General features: G+C 47.0%; 1 protein-coding gene across 4 annotated transcripts in view; it reads left to right on the top strand.

Moving 5' to 3' along the window:
* The window catches only part of USO1 (USO1 vesicle transport factor), a 56,710-nt gene extending 43,643 nt beyond the window's left edge, over positions 1-13,067 (top strand). For all 4 annotated transcript variants that reach the window (XM_075929350.1, XM_075929349.1, XM_075929352.1 and 1 more), the window contains 8 exons: positions 674-795; positions 1,179-1,317; positions 4,096-4,259; positions 5,099-5,188; positions 6,538-6,627; positions 8,497-8,589; positions 9,794-10,009; positions 12,073-13,067. In XM_075929350.1, the coding sequence (XP_075785465.1) occupies positions 674-795; positions 1,179-1,317; positions 4,096-4,259; positions 5,099-5,188; positions 6,538-6,627; positions 8,497-8,589; positions 9,794-10,009; positions 12,073-12,150 (992 nt within the window). In that variant the 3' untranslated portion in view covers positions 12,151-13,067. The remainder of the gene's footprint in view (positions 1-673; positions 796-1,178; positions 1,318-4,095; positions 4,260-5,098; positions 5,189-6,537; positions 6,628-8,496; positions 8,590-9,793; positions 10,010-12,072) is intronic.
* Positions 13,068-15,918: the final 2,851 nt, after the last annotated feature.

Genomic DNA, 15,918 nt, shown 5'->3' with positions numbered 1-15,918 from the left:
TTAAATTGCTGCCAGACCCTGCCAAGGGTGCACCTAGGGCTGGCTGGGGGACACTGTGGGCTGCTTTGAGGAGGCTAACCCCAGTCACAGCCCTTCTGCCCGAGACTCCGCCCCTTTTGGGGGCAAAGCAGGCCTCTTCCCTACCTCGCCCAAGGGCCAGGCAAGGCTGTCAGCCCTGTTGATGGCAAATTTTAAACTTGCACTTAAGGTCGGTACTCAACATTGATGCACTAGAAAGTGGTGACCAAAAGAAATGATAGTATACAAGAAGTTGCTCGACGAGCTTCACTTCTGATTCCAGTGCATCATTTCTCCTGCTTTGTTACAGATGAAGTGAAAAGGAACTGGGCCGTGTGCCCCTTTTGTAATGAATAAAGGGGATCTAAAAGACGTGATCAGGGATGTTATTTTGTACACAAGAAATATCTGGGTTTGGGAACCTTAAAAATGTGAATGGGGAGCTTGATTGATCCTTCGTGCTGCTGAAACACTGAAGTCACCTCCTAAGAACTGGCTTGACATCCAGTCATTTAAATCAGCAGGAATGATCAATAACTTGTTTAAAAACAGATGGATTTTCTCTGGCACAACTGGATTCTGGAAGCCGAGGAGGCCGTGAGAAGAGGAATGCTCTAGCTTGGTTCTGAATAACGAATACTCCGTTTTTTGACAGGTATCATAACTAAGGCTATTTACAAATCGAGTGAAGAAGACAAACAGGAAGAGGAGGTGAAGAAGACATTAGAACAGCATGACAACATTGTGACTCACTATAAGAAAGTCATTAGAGAGCAGGTAAATACAAGTTGTAGTAGACACCTACTCTCACATGTTACTGGTGAGGGAGAAGCACAATATCTAGCTTTTGGGGAAGCTGGAATGGAAATCCTAATCAGATATTCCAAAACATGGAAGAAGCTTCGCAGCTCAGATAACCTGGAGGAGTGCAAGGCACTTAATAATAATCAGTGCTACCGGCACTGCCTATAATAAAACTGGACAGTTACCTGTGCGGGTAATGAGTCCACAAGATACAGGAACTGCATGTGAAAAATACCTTTTGGGGGGGTTGAAACATCCTGATTCTAATGAATTGATTGTATTGCTTTGCAACGTGTCTTCCTCTTGGTTCCACAAGTTCTGAAGCAGAATTCCAAATATTTTTTTCTCTCTCCCAGGATCAGCAGCTTGAAGAGTTAAAGCAGACGGTGAATACTTTAAAATCTCAGAACGAACAGCTTCAGACAGCAGTGACGCAGCAAGTGGCACAGATCCAGCAGCACAAGGACCAGTATAACCTCCTGAAAGTACAGCTAGGTATGCTTCACCAGGGCATGGAAATCCAGTGTTGTTTCCCAGCATGTGCCAAAGCCCCATGTAGCTCATGACAAGCAACCTAAATTCGGCAGGAACTGATCCTTTCCTGTTTCAGCCGTGTGCTGCCCTAAATTCTGCAACATGCTAGAATTCACACAATTGAAAAACCAGCACCTCTTTTCTTGGACACAAGTAGGGCAGTATTTCTACCAGTATCTAACTTGTGACGTTAGATAAAAATGTTAAGCTCTACATTTTTATGTGCCTCCAAACTTTGATTTGTGATGGAATACTGTGTATGGCCAAGTGATAAGTGCATTAGAAAAGGGAAATTGGTCATTTTAGCTGCAAGGGTTTGGGACGAGCCAGAGCAGCTTGCGAGGTTAGTACTCACAGGGTCAGATTTAGGAAAGAGGGAGGAGAAACATGTCCTCTTCCCTCCGCCTTTCCATTCATTGGATTCTGACTTCCATGGCTCTCCTCACTGTACTGTCTGAACGTGTTAGACAAAGGTTGAGGCGTTTGCATTCAGCCACGCTGTGCTGCTCCTTTTTCATTCCTGGCGGATGCTGCCTGTCTCAGAAAAAGTACCTGACAGGAGAGGCTGCTGCTTAACGACCAGCTGTGGAGTGCCATCAGCTCCATTTGTTCTGCGGCTTCACAGTTCATGTCCCTTTGAAATGAATGGGGTGGATCACACTTGTCACAGCTGTTGTTCTGAGTGCCCATGGTTGAAGGAAGAAAACGCCATATTCGTTCATGTTCGTACGCCAGCCTTGGCAGTCAGACGTTAACACTTCTCTGAGAACACAAAAGGTTGAATCGTGCACCTAGATCGCCCAACAGTGCCAGGCTTCTGCTGTCACTGCTGCAAAAAATGGGACATTGGGTAAAATCTCTCTGGGGGACTGTAGGGAGACCTCAAGGCAGCTAACCTAGTTTGGAACCACTATCCGGTTCCAAGATCCGTACTCCTGGATGGATTCTGTGCGCTTAGCATGTCAAGCGTAGTGCGTCTTATACTTCACAATGAGCAAGTAAAGGCCTTCTAATGATTTTGTGTGTATAAAAAAATTAATTATAGGCCTTGTTAGCACATTCTGGTATTAAATCTTAGCCCATTTTTGTGACAGTCAGTGAGTTAGGATTAGGGAAATGAGGGGGTAGAAAAATCAGTCAGGGGCTGCACACAAGTGAGAAACCAAAAAAATCTCCCCTCTCCAGTGTGGGTTCCCCAATGCTAGGGGGAGCCCTGAGCCTCAGGGGCTGGATCCAGGCAAGCCAAAGGCTGCTTCTGATCCCTGGGCCTTAGGTTCCCCACCCCGACCTCTAGAGAGAGGGGTACAGTGAGTGGGCAAAATTTGCAGCTGATATGAAACTGCTCAAGATAGGTAAAAGAAAGGGTGTCACAGGGAAGAGGGAGAAAAATTGTTCTCCTTGGCCTCTGAGGACAGGACAAGAAGCAATGGGCTTAAATTGCAGCAAGGGAGGTTTAGGTTGGACATCAGGAAAAACTTCCTAACTGTCAGGGTGGTTAAACGCTGAAATAAGTTGCCTGGGGAGGTTGTGGAATCTCCATCTCCGGAGATATGTAAGAACAGGTTAGACAGACATCTATCAGGGATGGTCTAGATGGTGCTTGGTCCTGCCGTGAGGGCAGGGGACTGGACTCAATGACTTCTCAAGGTCAGTTCTAGTGTTCTGTGATTCTATGATTCTAAGTCCCAGGAAGACTGCAAAGAGTAACAAAGGGATCTCACAAAACTGGGTAACAGGGCACAAAATGACAGGTTAAATTCAGTGCTGATAAATGCAAAGTAATGCACATTGAAAAACATAATCCCATCTATACCTATAAAATGAGGCCTAAATTAGCTGTCACCACTCCGTAAAAGAGATCTTGGAGTCATTATGTATAGTTCTTGGAAAACATTTATTCGATGTGAAGTGGCAGTCAAAAAAGCAAACAATGTTGGAGATCGTTAGGAAGAAGATAGCTAAGACAGAAAATATCATATTGCCTCTATGAAAATCCATGGTATGTCCCCATCTTGAATGCTGCATGGAGATCTGGTCATCCCGTCTCAGAAACGATGTGTGAGTTGGAAAAGATACAGAAAAGAGCAACAGACATGATTGGGGTGTGAACAGCTTCCATCTGAGGAGAGATGAATCACTCTGGGACTCTTCAGTTTGGAAAAGAGATGACTAAGTATGGGTATGATCGAGAGATACAAAATCATGACTGGTGTGGAAAAAGTAAATAAGGAAGTGTTAATTGCTCCTTTTCAGAACGCAAGAAGTAGGGGTCATCAAATTAAATTAATAGACCACAGGTTTAAAGCAATCAAAAGAAGCATTTCTTCGCACAATGCACCGTCAACCTGTGGAACTCCTTGCCAGAGGACGACGTGAAGGCCAAGACTATAACAGGGTTTTAAAAAGACCAACACAGGTTCCTGGAGGATAGGACCATCAGTTTGTTTTTAGCCAGGATGGGCAGAGACGGTGTCCTTTGCCAGAAGCTGGGAGTGGGCAATGCTTGATGATTCCCTGTTTTATTCATTGCCTCTGGGGCAGCTGGCATTGGCCACTGTCAGAAGACAGGATACTGGGCTAGATGGGCCGTTGGTCTGACCCACTATGGCCATCTCATGTTTATGAGGGGGGAGCATAATATTGCAGAATATACCTTGTGTGAACGAGTGTAGTAAATGTGTGAAGAAAATCTGTGCCCTTCTTAGGTTTAATACCAAGTTTCAAATATCTGGCCCCTAGGGAAGGACAATCAGCATCACAGCTCCCACGGTGACTTGCCCCAGATGAATGGCATCCAACCAGAAGAACTCAGCAAATTGCGACAGGAGATAGACGAATTGAAACGTCAGCACGAAGTGTTGCAAGGGCAGCTGAGAGAGAAGGATTCAGTGATTGAAAACTTGGTAAGTCATGGCTGCGTTGGGAGGACTTTCCGTACGCAGCTCAGCGCCTGTTGCTGGAAGGGCTTCCCAACGGCCCTGCCAGCGCGCGAGAGACAGTTCTCGTGAGCCAGGCAGACGCTGATGACCGCACACGTGGCCCCCGAGTTGTTTGCACAGTGGCCACCACCCAGTCGATCGCGATCAGCAGGCCCCCTGTTTGCCCCAGCCCCACGCTGCTGGCTCGTTCTCAGAGGCGGCCACTGTGGCCCTAAGTGTGTGCAGAGCGGGAGTCTCGGGGCGTTGCACCTGCCTGCGAGTAATGGCCCCCCCCGCTCCCATAGGTCGGGGGCAAGGTGCTGTGGCCAAGGGAAACAGAGAGAGCAGTGCCGGCAGAGTAGCTCATGGAGGCACGTCCCCCCCCCCCGGGCACATTGCCTCAAGCTGAGAGTATCCACGGTAGTCCTGATCCGCCTTCCTGCTTGCCCAAGCCCTTGGGCAGGGAGCGTGCAGAGGCCAGACAAAGTAATGAATGTGACTTGCGTGTACCCAAGTGGGAGATGCCCATTGCGCTCCCAACGCACTCACTCTCTCCCCCCCTCCCCCAGAGTGCTAGTAATCCCGCGCGGCTGTGGGGAGGGGGCAGGGAAGGAAACGAGGTGGTTGGTATGCCTTCACTATGATGGGTCCTGCTTTCTAGAGCTTTCCGTGAATGCAGGCTGTGCTGTCACTGCATCCACCGTGGGTGTGAAAGTGTGAAGTCTGTGTCAAAGAACTCCCGTAGGTAGGGGTGAAGAACTGCGTTAGCCCTGTGATAGCCCCTAGTAAATCATGTTACACGATCGCTTTTCCTCTTGTCGCAGACGTCTTTGCAGCCAGAAACAGGAAGAACAGAGCAGTTGTCACAGATCACTGCATCTGCTGGATTGGAGCATGCTAATGAACTACAGAGGGTGAGTTCTTGAGGCTTTGTCCGATACCGAGTCCAGACTTCCTTTGTTCGTAACATGGGAGTGAGCGTGTGCAGTCCTCAATTGGGCAAAGCTGCCAGAGGGTTGGAAGCAGGTTGTAGGCCAGATTCCCATTGGCTGGTAAGATTGGTTCCGAAGTGCGTGACTATTTAGACTTTGTGCTACTCTTAGTAATCCTGGGGCATCCGGACTGTGAGTCCTGAAAAGAATCAGAGTAACTAGTGTGTTGAGATGAATGACGCCTTTGGAGGAAGTTACACTGAAATTCTGAAGATGCCTGATTGCCTATTTGCAGTTGCGTAACAGAAAATATCACACAAATCAGTGGTGGGCAACCTGCGGCCCATTGGGTCCCGTGTGTGGCCCGCGAGACATTTTGTTTACCTTTGCCCACACGCAGCATGGCCAGTTTCTGCTGGTTTCCATCCAAATTGGTTTTTTCCTATTGGTATTTCCTGCAAGCAAGGGCAGGGGCCGTGAGGTACATGGTGATTGCACATCACTTGTACTGTAAAAGCCGTGCACTCGCACAGTATCCAGTCCAAGCGCTGCTACAGTGCAATCAGCACACCCCACAAATTCTAAGTACACAGTCACAGTTAGCAAAACTACCCTATCCTGGGCAATTGTCTTGGGTATGACAATCTTGCGGTCCACTCACTAGCCTAGGTTGCTAATCGCTGACATAAATCCTGATTTGCATTATAAATATGTAGGGTTTTGAGCCCTTTCCACCTGGGAAAAGAGCACGGACTGAGTGAAGAAGTCCACCAGGTCTGAAAGTATCCCGCTATGAATTTTATCCCTATTAGAAAGCAAATTAATAGCTGCAGGACTTGGACTGAAAGATCCTTTATCTAAGATGACTTGCATAGGAAGGTTTCTGCAATGTGCTTATAGAAAAGCAGCATCTGGGAGAGTTATGAAGAGATGCTCTCATAAGCTTAAAAAAAAAGGTGCCAAGTCTCAAATAGGTGACTCTGAAGTTTCACACGCCACACAAAACATTTGGCTACTTAGCAATTGCATGAGGTTGTTAATGGAGCTGGGACCATGCTCCTGAGGACTGTGTCAGTGTGCCCAGACAAGTAGCTGCTGTGGAATTAGTGGACAACTAAGTCTCTCATTAGGGGTGCTGGAACAGTTGGTATAGTGGGGCCCTGAGAGCCATTGAACAAAACTTCAAGTCTATGCCTCTCCCTCCTCCCTCAAGTAACTTGGAATCATGTGGTAAATAATGTGTAGCTTTTGCTTCCCCAGAGGAACTGAACTTTCGTCCTTATTTAAGTCCTATTCAGAGAAGTTAAATTCCGTTGGGTTTTTTGACACAGGAGCTAGAAGCCTTGAGGATCCAAATACAGTCACAAGCTACAGACATCTCTAAACTTCAGGCTGAGAAGCAGGAGCTGCTCCAACAAATGGTAACGCCGTAGAACTCTTGCACCCTTTCCTGATCCTTCCCGTAGTGATTAAACTGTAGAAAAATGTTTCTCGCTCTTTTCACTTTGTTGTCATTCCTAATGAGCCAGGGCCTGTCGAGGACAAGCCCCACGGCTGGTGAAAAGCACAGGGACGCACCTAAACGATTTGAAAGCTTTAATATGGGATTTTAGGGCAATCTAGTGCCATCTTAATCAAGCCGAAAGCATGAGTACAGCAGAACAGTGTAATGTTGAGCTGGCCAGTCACAGGTAGGCCTGTTTCTGGAATCAAATCCATCCTGGTTTGATCAGGTGTAAATCCTGAATTGCTCAACCCTCCTTCCTTAAACACCACATCCTTTATCTCTTGCCTCTTAACCCCGTATAAGCGCAGATTCTTACACACCCATAAACATTCTGTTCTAAATTTATTTTAACACATACTAGCCCCAAGCCCTTTTAAACGGATACATTTTTACTTACCTTGCTCACATTTAATTGGTACCTCCCTATCTATCTGTTTTTAGTCATCACGATCCAGCTTCTTATTCGGTCCAGCTGTTTCTTCCTTCCTTTCCTATATTCCCTCATTTCCGGTCTCATCCTGACGCATCTGCTTCTTGTGCCCTTGGGGTTACTGGCTGGCAAGTTCTGTTCAGTCATTGTCCATCCTCCCTAGTCTGTTTTCCTCGGGAGGTTTGAGGATGGCTGGTAAATCACACATAGTCGGGTTTGCTTTGCCCTGTTATCCAAGAATCCACTGTAGATAACAAAGCAACTTCCTGATTTTTACAACCTTTGAGACAGGCAGAAAGCAAAAATGTTCCCTTTTATTTTTTCTTAAGACTGTTGATTGTACACATACACATACACACACATACATACACACATCTTCCCTAGGCAATTTATTCCAGTGGTTAAGCACTGAAATAAATTTCCTAGGGAGGTTGTGGAATCTCCATCATTGGAGATTTAAGAGCCGGTTAGATAAACACTTGCCAGAGCTGGTCTAGATGGTGCGTGGTCCTGCCGTGAGGGCCGAGGACGGGACATGACGACCTCTCAAGGTCCCTTCCAGTTCTATGAGTCTGTGATTCTCTTAACATTTTTTATATACATGTATCTGACACAGTGATACCTTCTTTACACTATCTTGCGGTATCTCCACTAACTCCACTTCATTTCAGTTAAATGCTGAGTCCTTATTTTCCTCTCATTTAGCCTATCAGTGTATTGACTGTAATAACATCACTCAATTGATACCTAATAAGAAGTGAAGGAATTTACTTTCTCCAAACCAGTCCATGTGTTATACCATTTAGAGATGTAAAATTATGTTAACTTTTAACCAGTTAACTAATTAAAGTTTAACCAGTTAACCAATTAAACTGGGGTGGGCTTCTGGGAGCCGGCTGGGAGGCAGCAACCCTGTGCAGAGATCCAGGAGGGCTGCTCCCTGGGTACCGGTTAACCATGACCCGGTAAGCAACACCTATTGAAGGTGGCGCTTGCCAGGTGACCAGTTAACCCGTTACCAGTAACATTCCTAATATCTTTGCAAACCTGTATCGCTTAAGGCACCGGGAGGAAGTAGCTTAATATTTTAAACTCATCTTGTACATAACAAGGTCCAAAAAAGTGTCGTCATTGTGTTTAGTCCTGAATCTGTTGCTTGCACCGTACGTACAATCAAGTGTGTTTTAATGGATGCCGTCTTCCTATGCAATTGAATGAGCAATAATTATTTAAGGTATGGGGAAAAAATGGACCCATAGTAGTTACGAATGAGATTTTAAAAGGCTAGCAGGCACAGCAGTGTAGTTGAAGTGAAACTGTAATTGCTCCTGATGTTGATTATCTATTCCACAGAATACAGCGTCAGTCCCTGGACTGGGTGAGAGCGATGCAGCCAAGAACAGTCAATTGGAGGGCCGATTGTTGCAAGAGATAAAAGAACTGAAGGTTGGTCACTGGTGAAACACAAAACCTGAAATGGCTCCACACTCATTTTTCAGTTATGGTCACTATTGGGTGACCTGCCAGAACAGGGAAAGCTTTTGGGGTACTTCATGATTTTGAGGATTGATTTTTTTTTAAAACGATATAAACAGATCTTTAGGCTTTTTCCTGTTTGTTTTCACATTAGAAATTCCGCTCTCGTCTGTCCTGACAGATTTGGTGTGGAGAGCTTGAGAGGTGACCTCAAGAATCAAAAAGAAAAGTTACACAACTGAGGCTAGGAAAGGGATTTTTAGTTGATGTTAAATGCATGTTAAGAAAATGGAGTTTTCACGTCCGTGACGGGCAGAGAGAGGGCCTGTATTAGGGATAGGATACTCTTGGGCCTCTAATGTTTGAGCACCAAACGTGTCTCCTCGAAATATGTGTTCGGAGACGGTCAGAAAAACTGGGCCAGAGGGCGCTTGTCGCTCCTGAGCTTTCTAAAACAAAATGGTGCCCGTGTACACACCTTGTCATGCCTTCCTTCAACACAGAGCGCAAAGAAGCCAAACTCAGCTTGAAAGTGGCTTCTAGCTCACTTCTAAGCTGCGTTAAACGGCAGGAGTTGCAGTTGAAATAGCAGCGTCCTGCCTGGATTGTCTTGGCAATTGAAGCCAGGACTTGTGCTTGACTGTTAAAGGCTAGATGCACCTTTGAGCCTCTCTCTAGTCTCCAGACTTCCCCACCCCAGCTATGAGGCCTTGTGTCCATACTCCTTGGGGTGGGATCCTGAGTTCTTCCACCCAGACTGGGGCGTGGGCCGGAGCGTGTTGTGCACCGGGATTAACACTGCGGGGTCGGTCAGCTGTAGTTCTTCCCTTCGGGAGTTGTGAACAGCATGAGGGTCATGACCCAATGCAGCCTTCCTAAAACAAAGTAGTGTTTAATCTTCACTCTCTGGATCTGAAAGCACAGGCCTTGCTGCATTAGCTGAAGGAGCAGCCGAGAGCTTGAAGGCAGGAGCAGAGTCCTAAATCTCTACACACGACCTATCCGCTCCTGAAGGACAGACACTGCAAGGGTGGGGGTTGGAGAACTGAGGCGCCAGGCTTTGAGTGGGTAGCAGAGGCAGGAACGTTGAGCTGACATGAATGGTCCGTTGAGTGACTTGAATGAACTGACTGCTTGAGATGCAAGTGACTCTGCTGTTTTTGTGACGTACCAGAATGAAGTGAAAGCTCTGGCTGAGGAGAGAGCCTCGCTCCATCAGAACCTGGACTCAGTCCACAGCACAGTCGCTGTCTTGCAAGATGAGAAAAGCAAACTTCTTCTTGAAGTCGCCGAATCCAAAAAAGAACAGGACGACCTCCTGGTGCTTCTCGCCGATCAGGATCAGAAAATATTTGCACTGAAGAACAAGCTCAAGGAACTTGGTGAACCGGTAAGATAAGTGTCCCGTGAAGTAGGCTCCGAGGTGTTACTGAGTGCCCAATAGCTACTCCCTTTGCCTTCTGTCGCTCCAAATATCTCCATTTGATAAGCTAGTGGGACTGGAAGCAGCCAGAAGAGTTGGCAGAACTTCCCCCCGTAGCTCCTGTTTGCCATAAGTAATGCAGGTGCACAGCTTGGGGGTGCTGTTAGATCATGGGCCAAACTAGGTATCGGCTGGGGCCAAAAGTACCTTTTTTTCCCCACATGCACCTGGTACAAGGAGTGTGTGATGTCTCTCCCTGCAGGGACCTAGCCGCAACCATGCCCATGCCTGCTTGTTTCACCTTCAGGTTTGCTGGCTGCCTTGCATTCTCCATGGAACTACCACCATTAAGCCCTACTCAGAAAGCTGCAGCCTGCTTTTTAAATGGAGCTGCACATTGGGAGCCAATTGCCCTGTGGTTGGCACTGGCTTGCTGGGATCTTACTGTGGAATTTAATGAGTTGGTTTTAACCTACATAGCCCAACAGCTGCAGACCTGGTTGCTTGCGTCTTTCTCTCCATGACGTATTGCCACAGTGGAGACCAACAGGGACTGTTACACCCACCTGGACACACAGCACGGCCCATTTCTCTTCTCCTCACAAGCGTGTTCTTTAAGAACCTTCGTCAGGGAGGCTTATGGACTGGAATAACAGCTGGTTGCATTCAGCATGTTGCCATCACATGCGGCCCAGAAAATAGGTCCAGATAGCTCTTGTGTGCAGAAACCTGTCCTGGGTTTGGAAGCAGGGAAAGGAAAAAGGGAATTTGTGTACAGCCATCTCCTTTATTTGTTAACAGTAGAGCAAGACTCAGGCTAACCCTGAGGCCTTGCAATGCGAGAGTGAGAATTGCAAGGGACACTGTCTTCACTTTGCTCTAAAAGATAAAGATGGAATGTTGACTCCAACAGGAAGCTTGAGATAAGGTGGGCAGGTAGATAATTTCTAGCCGTTGTTGTATGTAACGGGAAGGTATATATATTGCCTTTTTCACTGCTTGTATTTGAAGATCTGCTGAGGAAGGGGGACTCTCCCCCGCCCCCGTCCAACTGCAGTCTTCCCTTGCAATTGCTCGAAAATAAACTGCCTCTGACTTGTTGCTTACAAACGCAGTGTGAGGACTTGGTTTTCTTCCACATGGATTAACAGTTGCCTTTCAAAGCAAGTATGACTATTCTGTCCTGGTCTCTGAGCAGGTAGGCCCCGGCGAGACCTGCCACAGTGCCCAATAATAACCCAACATGTGTACGTACTAGACTGATCATCACATCTGACAAAACCCCTACCACAATTTACAACTGGGCATGTGCATCAGATCACATGTGTCTTTGGGGCTAATGGGGTTGGCCAGGGAACTTTTGGTTAGATTTCCTGTTTGAATACAAGTACTTCATGTCTTTGTCTAGGTCCTGTGCCTCTCAGTGTTAAGGGCTAGCCTTTTGGTAGCATGTGCTACCTCTCTTGGCCGCGCTACACTTGTTTGTCGTGTCCTAAGTCAAGACAGTTTTGAAAGAAACGTGAGGAAACGTTTCTGTTTCATACGTCTACAAACTTTGGGCCGAGTTTATGCAAGAGTTCAACATTCTGTGGAAAGTTTGTGGGTCATCAAGTTGCTGAAGACATCTTAACACTTAATGGCTTCATTTAGAGGGCTCAAAGTATTGCACAGACATTAATTCTTCACCACCAGTGTGATGGGTAGCCTCATTTTACTGGTGGAGAAACTGAGGCATGGAGGACAGCTTACTCAGTGACCATGCCGGGAAGTTCTGTGTTCATATCGCCTGCTTTCCTGCCACACCACAGTCTTCCTGACTAAATCAAACTCTCAGACCTCAGGTGTTGACTCCTTAGTTTTGATATCAGAAGCAGTGCAGTGATCCACGATGGATGAGGCTTAGAAGTTAAAATATTAATATAAGTGCAATTGCTGTGGTACTTTTAAGTTTGTTTTTTTTCATTCCTTGGTAGTTTGTTTGGTCTCTGGCTCATGCATCTCTCAAAAGACATTCCTGGTTTTCTTTTCAGGTGGAAGATGAGGATGATATTGAATCTGGAGACCAAGGTGATGAAGATGAAGAAGAGGATGGGGAAGAGGAAGACTAATAGTGCTTTAGCGTCCCCACAAGAAATTTAGAAGTTACATTGTAATACAAAATTAAACTAATTCTGTTGACCTACAAAGTTAAAGCATCCGCTTATGGAAGCAAATGGGGAAATAATGTTCTGATTTTCTGAAGCAAAGTGTTTGGAAACCTTCGTCATAAGTGAAACAGAAATCACTGCTAAGTTAAACAAAAGCATCCCAACTTCTAATAGTTTAGAAGCTGCTTTAGATGCCGTTTAAAGCATGGGGTGACAATGCTATGGCCTTAGTTCATTGTCGTTTACGGAAGTTCTGTGCGTTTGTCTCTCATTTTAACATTTGGGGGAACTCTGAGCTGATTAAATGCATCCGTATTTGGTTGGACAGCTATGGAATGGAATCCTTGCTTCTGCAGCCAGCATGGAGCCAGTCAGAACTCAGGCGTTCCTTTTCACTACATGGCTAGGTTGAAGGGGCGGGCCGGGTGAATCGGGGATTGTACACCCCCATCAGCTTGCAGTTCAACTTTACTAAAACCAATTGAACCGAACAGTGTCACGTGCCTTGACCCCTGAAATGGCTGCCCTGCAGTCTGTACCTCAGTGACGATACCCAAGGAAATGGCAACATTATGCTGATAACGAGGAGAGAGCTGCATAGAGACTCGCAACAGGAGAGTAGCATTTCTAAGCTGAACATCGCAATATTTAAAAAAAAAACAAAGCAAAACACAACTCATCCTAAAGATTAAATGTGCTACCAGGTCATCATCAATGATTCTGTTGTGTTCTTGAGTAGAGAAGTGAAAATACAACCTGATTTATGTAATTTATTGGCTCTTCCGCTGAGGAGATAAGAGAATAGATTTTAAAAGAACAAAATTAATAAACAATTCATAAATTTCATGTTTTGGTAATAAAAATAGATATTATGTCCATTTAGTATTCAGTCATTTAATTCTCTTGTTTTTAATGGTTATTGCACTAGTTGTTTACACTAGAATCAGAGTGGCTTAAAAATGCCAGTCTGGCTGGAAAACATCCTTTTAACCTCTCTCGTTTCCTAGCTCATCAAGCTACCAGGATGGTGCAGGGTCAGTTTTTGAGCTTTTTAGCAGTTTGTGGAATGAAATTTCTCTTGGACTGTCCCAAGATGCCGCCGTAAGCCATGGCAGTATATCCTAACCCGAATAAGGAGGATTTAGACCAGTGAAAGAAAACAGTTGGCTGTTTTCAAAATGCTCTTGTGTGTATTTAATAACTCCTGGGTGAAACCATCCTAAAATTAGAAAAAGCGTTTGCTCCTGCAGTTTCTTCGTACTCACGCTCACTGAAGTCTGTGGGAGGGAGGCGTAAGGATCGAACACCCCGGCAGAGCAGTTTGGCCTGTTCATGCACTTTTCCCCTGTCTCATGCTCCCCCTTGGTACTAAATAGCACCATGATAACCTGCCCTCAGTTCCTTCTCAGCCATCTTTGACCTGAGACAGACCGTTAGCAAGATCCAGTCCCTTATTTCCATCCGACTTTTGTTTCTCCATTAATAGTACAATTCACAACGTCTCCATTAACCTGCAGTAACACTTCCCTTTGCTAAATAAAAGAAAGGTAAAAAATTCTAATTTATTAAAATAGCGAACTCCCGGTCTTTAGTGCTGTGTTCCTTCTCAGGAACCCCAAAAAGGGCATGCCTGGCTCGCCCAGGGGCAAAAATTGGGTCCCTTCTCAAGGGTTCCAGTCGGTGAGGTCCATTCCTGAAGAATCACATGTGCTTCAAAAGAGTACGTTGTCCCTGAAATGAAAATCAATCGTTAGGAAAAACCATGACACAATGAAGACATGACATGATGGAAAGTTCACCTAGGCCCTGCAGTCCTCCCTGCTTTCCTCTCCTTCCCTCACCCCCCAGCAGTTCCTGAGAAGGCCAATTCCATCGGGGTCTTCGACTCAAAACTCTCTGACTTCAAAGAGGAAATCTGGATTCCTCCCAAAAAGCAGGCTACGAGAAACAATGGTCCCTGGCCAGGTTGGGGAGCTCTGTTCCCACCGACCTTAACTAGGCACCCCCAAGACTGTGGTCTCCTCAGATCCTGGTACCACCGATAAACCTAAAGACCCTAAGTGCACAGGTTCAGGAAGGTTGGTACTTATGGGGGAAAGGCAGCTGCAAATTGTGATCTTGCTCCTCTAAAGCAGCACCAATGGTGCCAGCTAGTGACTCGGTACCGAGTCCTTTGGCCCCACAGAAGCCCGGAACCATGACTCGTAAGCAGTGACTACTACGGCCTTGACTGACAATGCAGTGCCCTGGAAGGAAGGGTGGGAGGTTCCCCATGCTGCCCTGGTATTAGGTCCCCAGCATGCCGGGGAAAGGTCCCAGCAGATTTCCCACCCATCCTGCCTTTAGCTCAGCATGCCACACGAGGGCTGTTCCCTTTCACGCTGGTTCACCCCACCCAAGCTCTCCCAGGTTGGGCATTTGCACTGTGTGAGCAGAGCAGTTGCTCTGTGCCAGCTCAGTGGTGTTTGGCTCGCTGAGTAAGGGGTGAATTTTCAAAGGCAATTCTGACCATTATTTTCGGAGGCCTCATGCACAGGGGGAGGCATTACCAGCATAGCTGTACCCTAGTAACTGCTGGTGTGGACACGCCTGTCCCAGAATATGTCTGGCCTGGTTTAGCTCCTGCTGCTTTCAGAACAACACAGCCTTAGCCAGAGAAGTTGGTTTGATTCCAGAATCAGAGTGCCCACGGGGGGAGTTGGCGTGACTAGAGGTGTATGCCCGTAGAGCTATGCCCCTACGTTTCCCGGTGCAGGCAGCCTCGGCACTGCAATCAGTTACAAATGAGCCTTAGGCTTTGGGATTAATGAGCTACAAGCGGCAGCAAGGTGCCAACACACAGCCAAGCCCATGAGTACACCACCACCCCTTCCCCCACAATTAGGGCCCCACCGAATTCCTGGCCGTGCACACACGTCACGGACCGCGAAATGCGGTGTCCTCCCATGAAATTTGTCCCTTTTGGACGTGTTTACCCTGTGCTGTACAGATTGCATGGGAGAGACCAGGGTCTCTAACTGGGGGCTCTGACCCAAAAGGGAGTTGCCACCCTGATTTCTGCCTGGAGAGCGGGGGTGGGATGTTGGCCAGGCGCCTAGCTCTTCCAGCAGCTCCCTGCCAGCAGCAGTAAAGGTGGCAACGCCATACCCATGTCACTCATTTCTGTGCTGCTGCCTTCAGAGCTGGGCAGCCGGAGAGTGGCAGCTGCTAACCAAGGGCTCTGCCCTGCAGGCAGCAGTGCAGCAGTAAGGGTGTGGCAATGCCATGCCGTGCCATCTGTACTTCGGTGCTGCTGCTGGCAGTAGCTCTGCCTTCAGAGCTCAGTTCCTGGCCAGCAGCCGCCACTCCCCCTCTGCCCAGCTCCGAAGGTGGTGATGCTGCCAGCAGCTGTGCAGAAGTAAAGGTAGTTTGTGAGCAGGGAGGGTGACCCACCAAATTAATCTCAGACTGGGCTCACCGAACATCCATTCCCTGGGCAGAACTTTTGATCACTACGTATAATAACTCAAGGTGTTGACGTCCTGCTGAAAGGCTCGGTAGTGCAGTAGCAGCACCCCCAAGCTATGGAGCCTCTCACGAATGCGAGAGCTATCCCTTGAGGCACGAGGCTGCTCTCTGGAAAGAGGTGTTTATTAAACAACCGTCTAACTTTCTGGGGCTCAGGCAGGGTCTCCCTCTCCCTGGTCACACAATACAATCTCCCACACACTGTGCTCTCTCTCAAACAGA

This window comes from Pelodiscus sinensis, chromosome 5, assembly GCF_049634645.1.
Source record: "Pelodiscus sinensis isolate JC-2024 chromosome 5, ASM4963464v1, whole genome shotgun sequence".
Taxonomy (NCBI): Eukaryota; Metazoa; Chordata; order Testudines; family Trionychidae; genus Pelodiscus; species Pelodiscus sinensis.
Note: the sequence above shows the minus strand (reverse complement) of the source record. Positions and strands in the feature narration are given on the sequence as shown.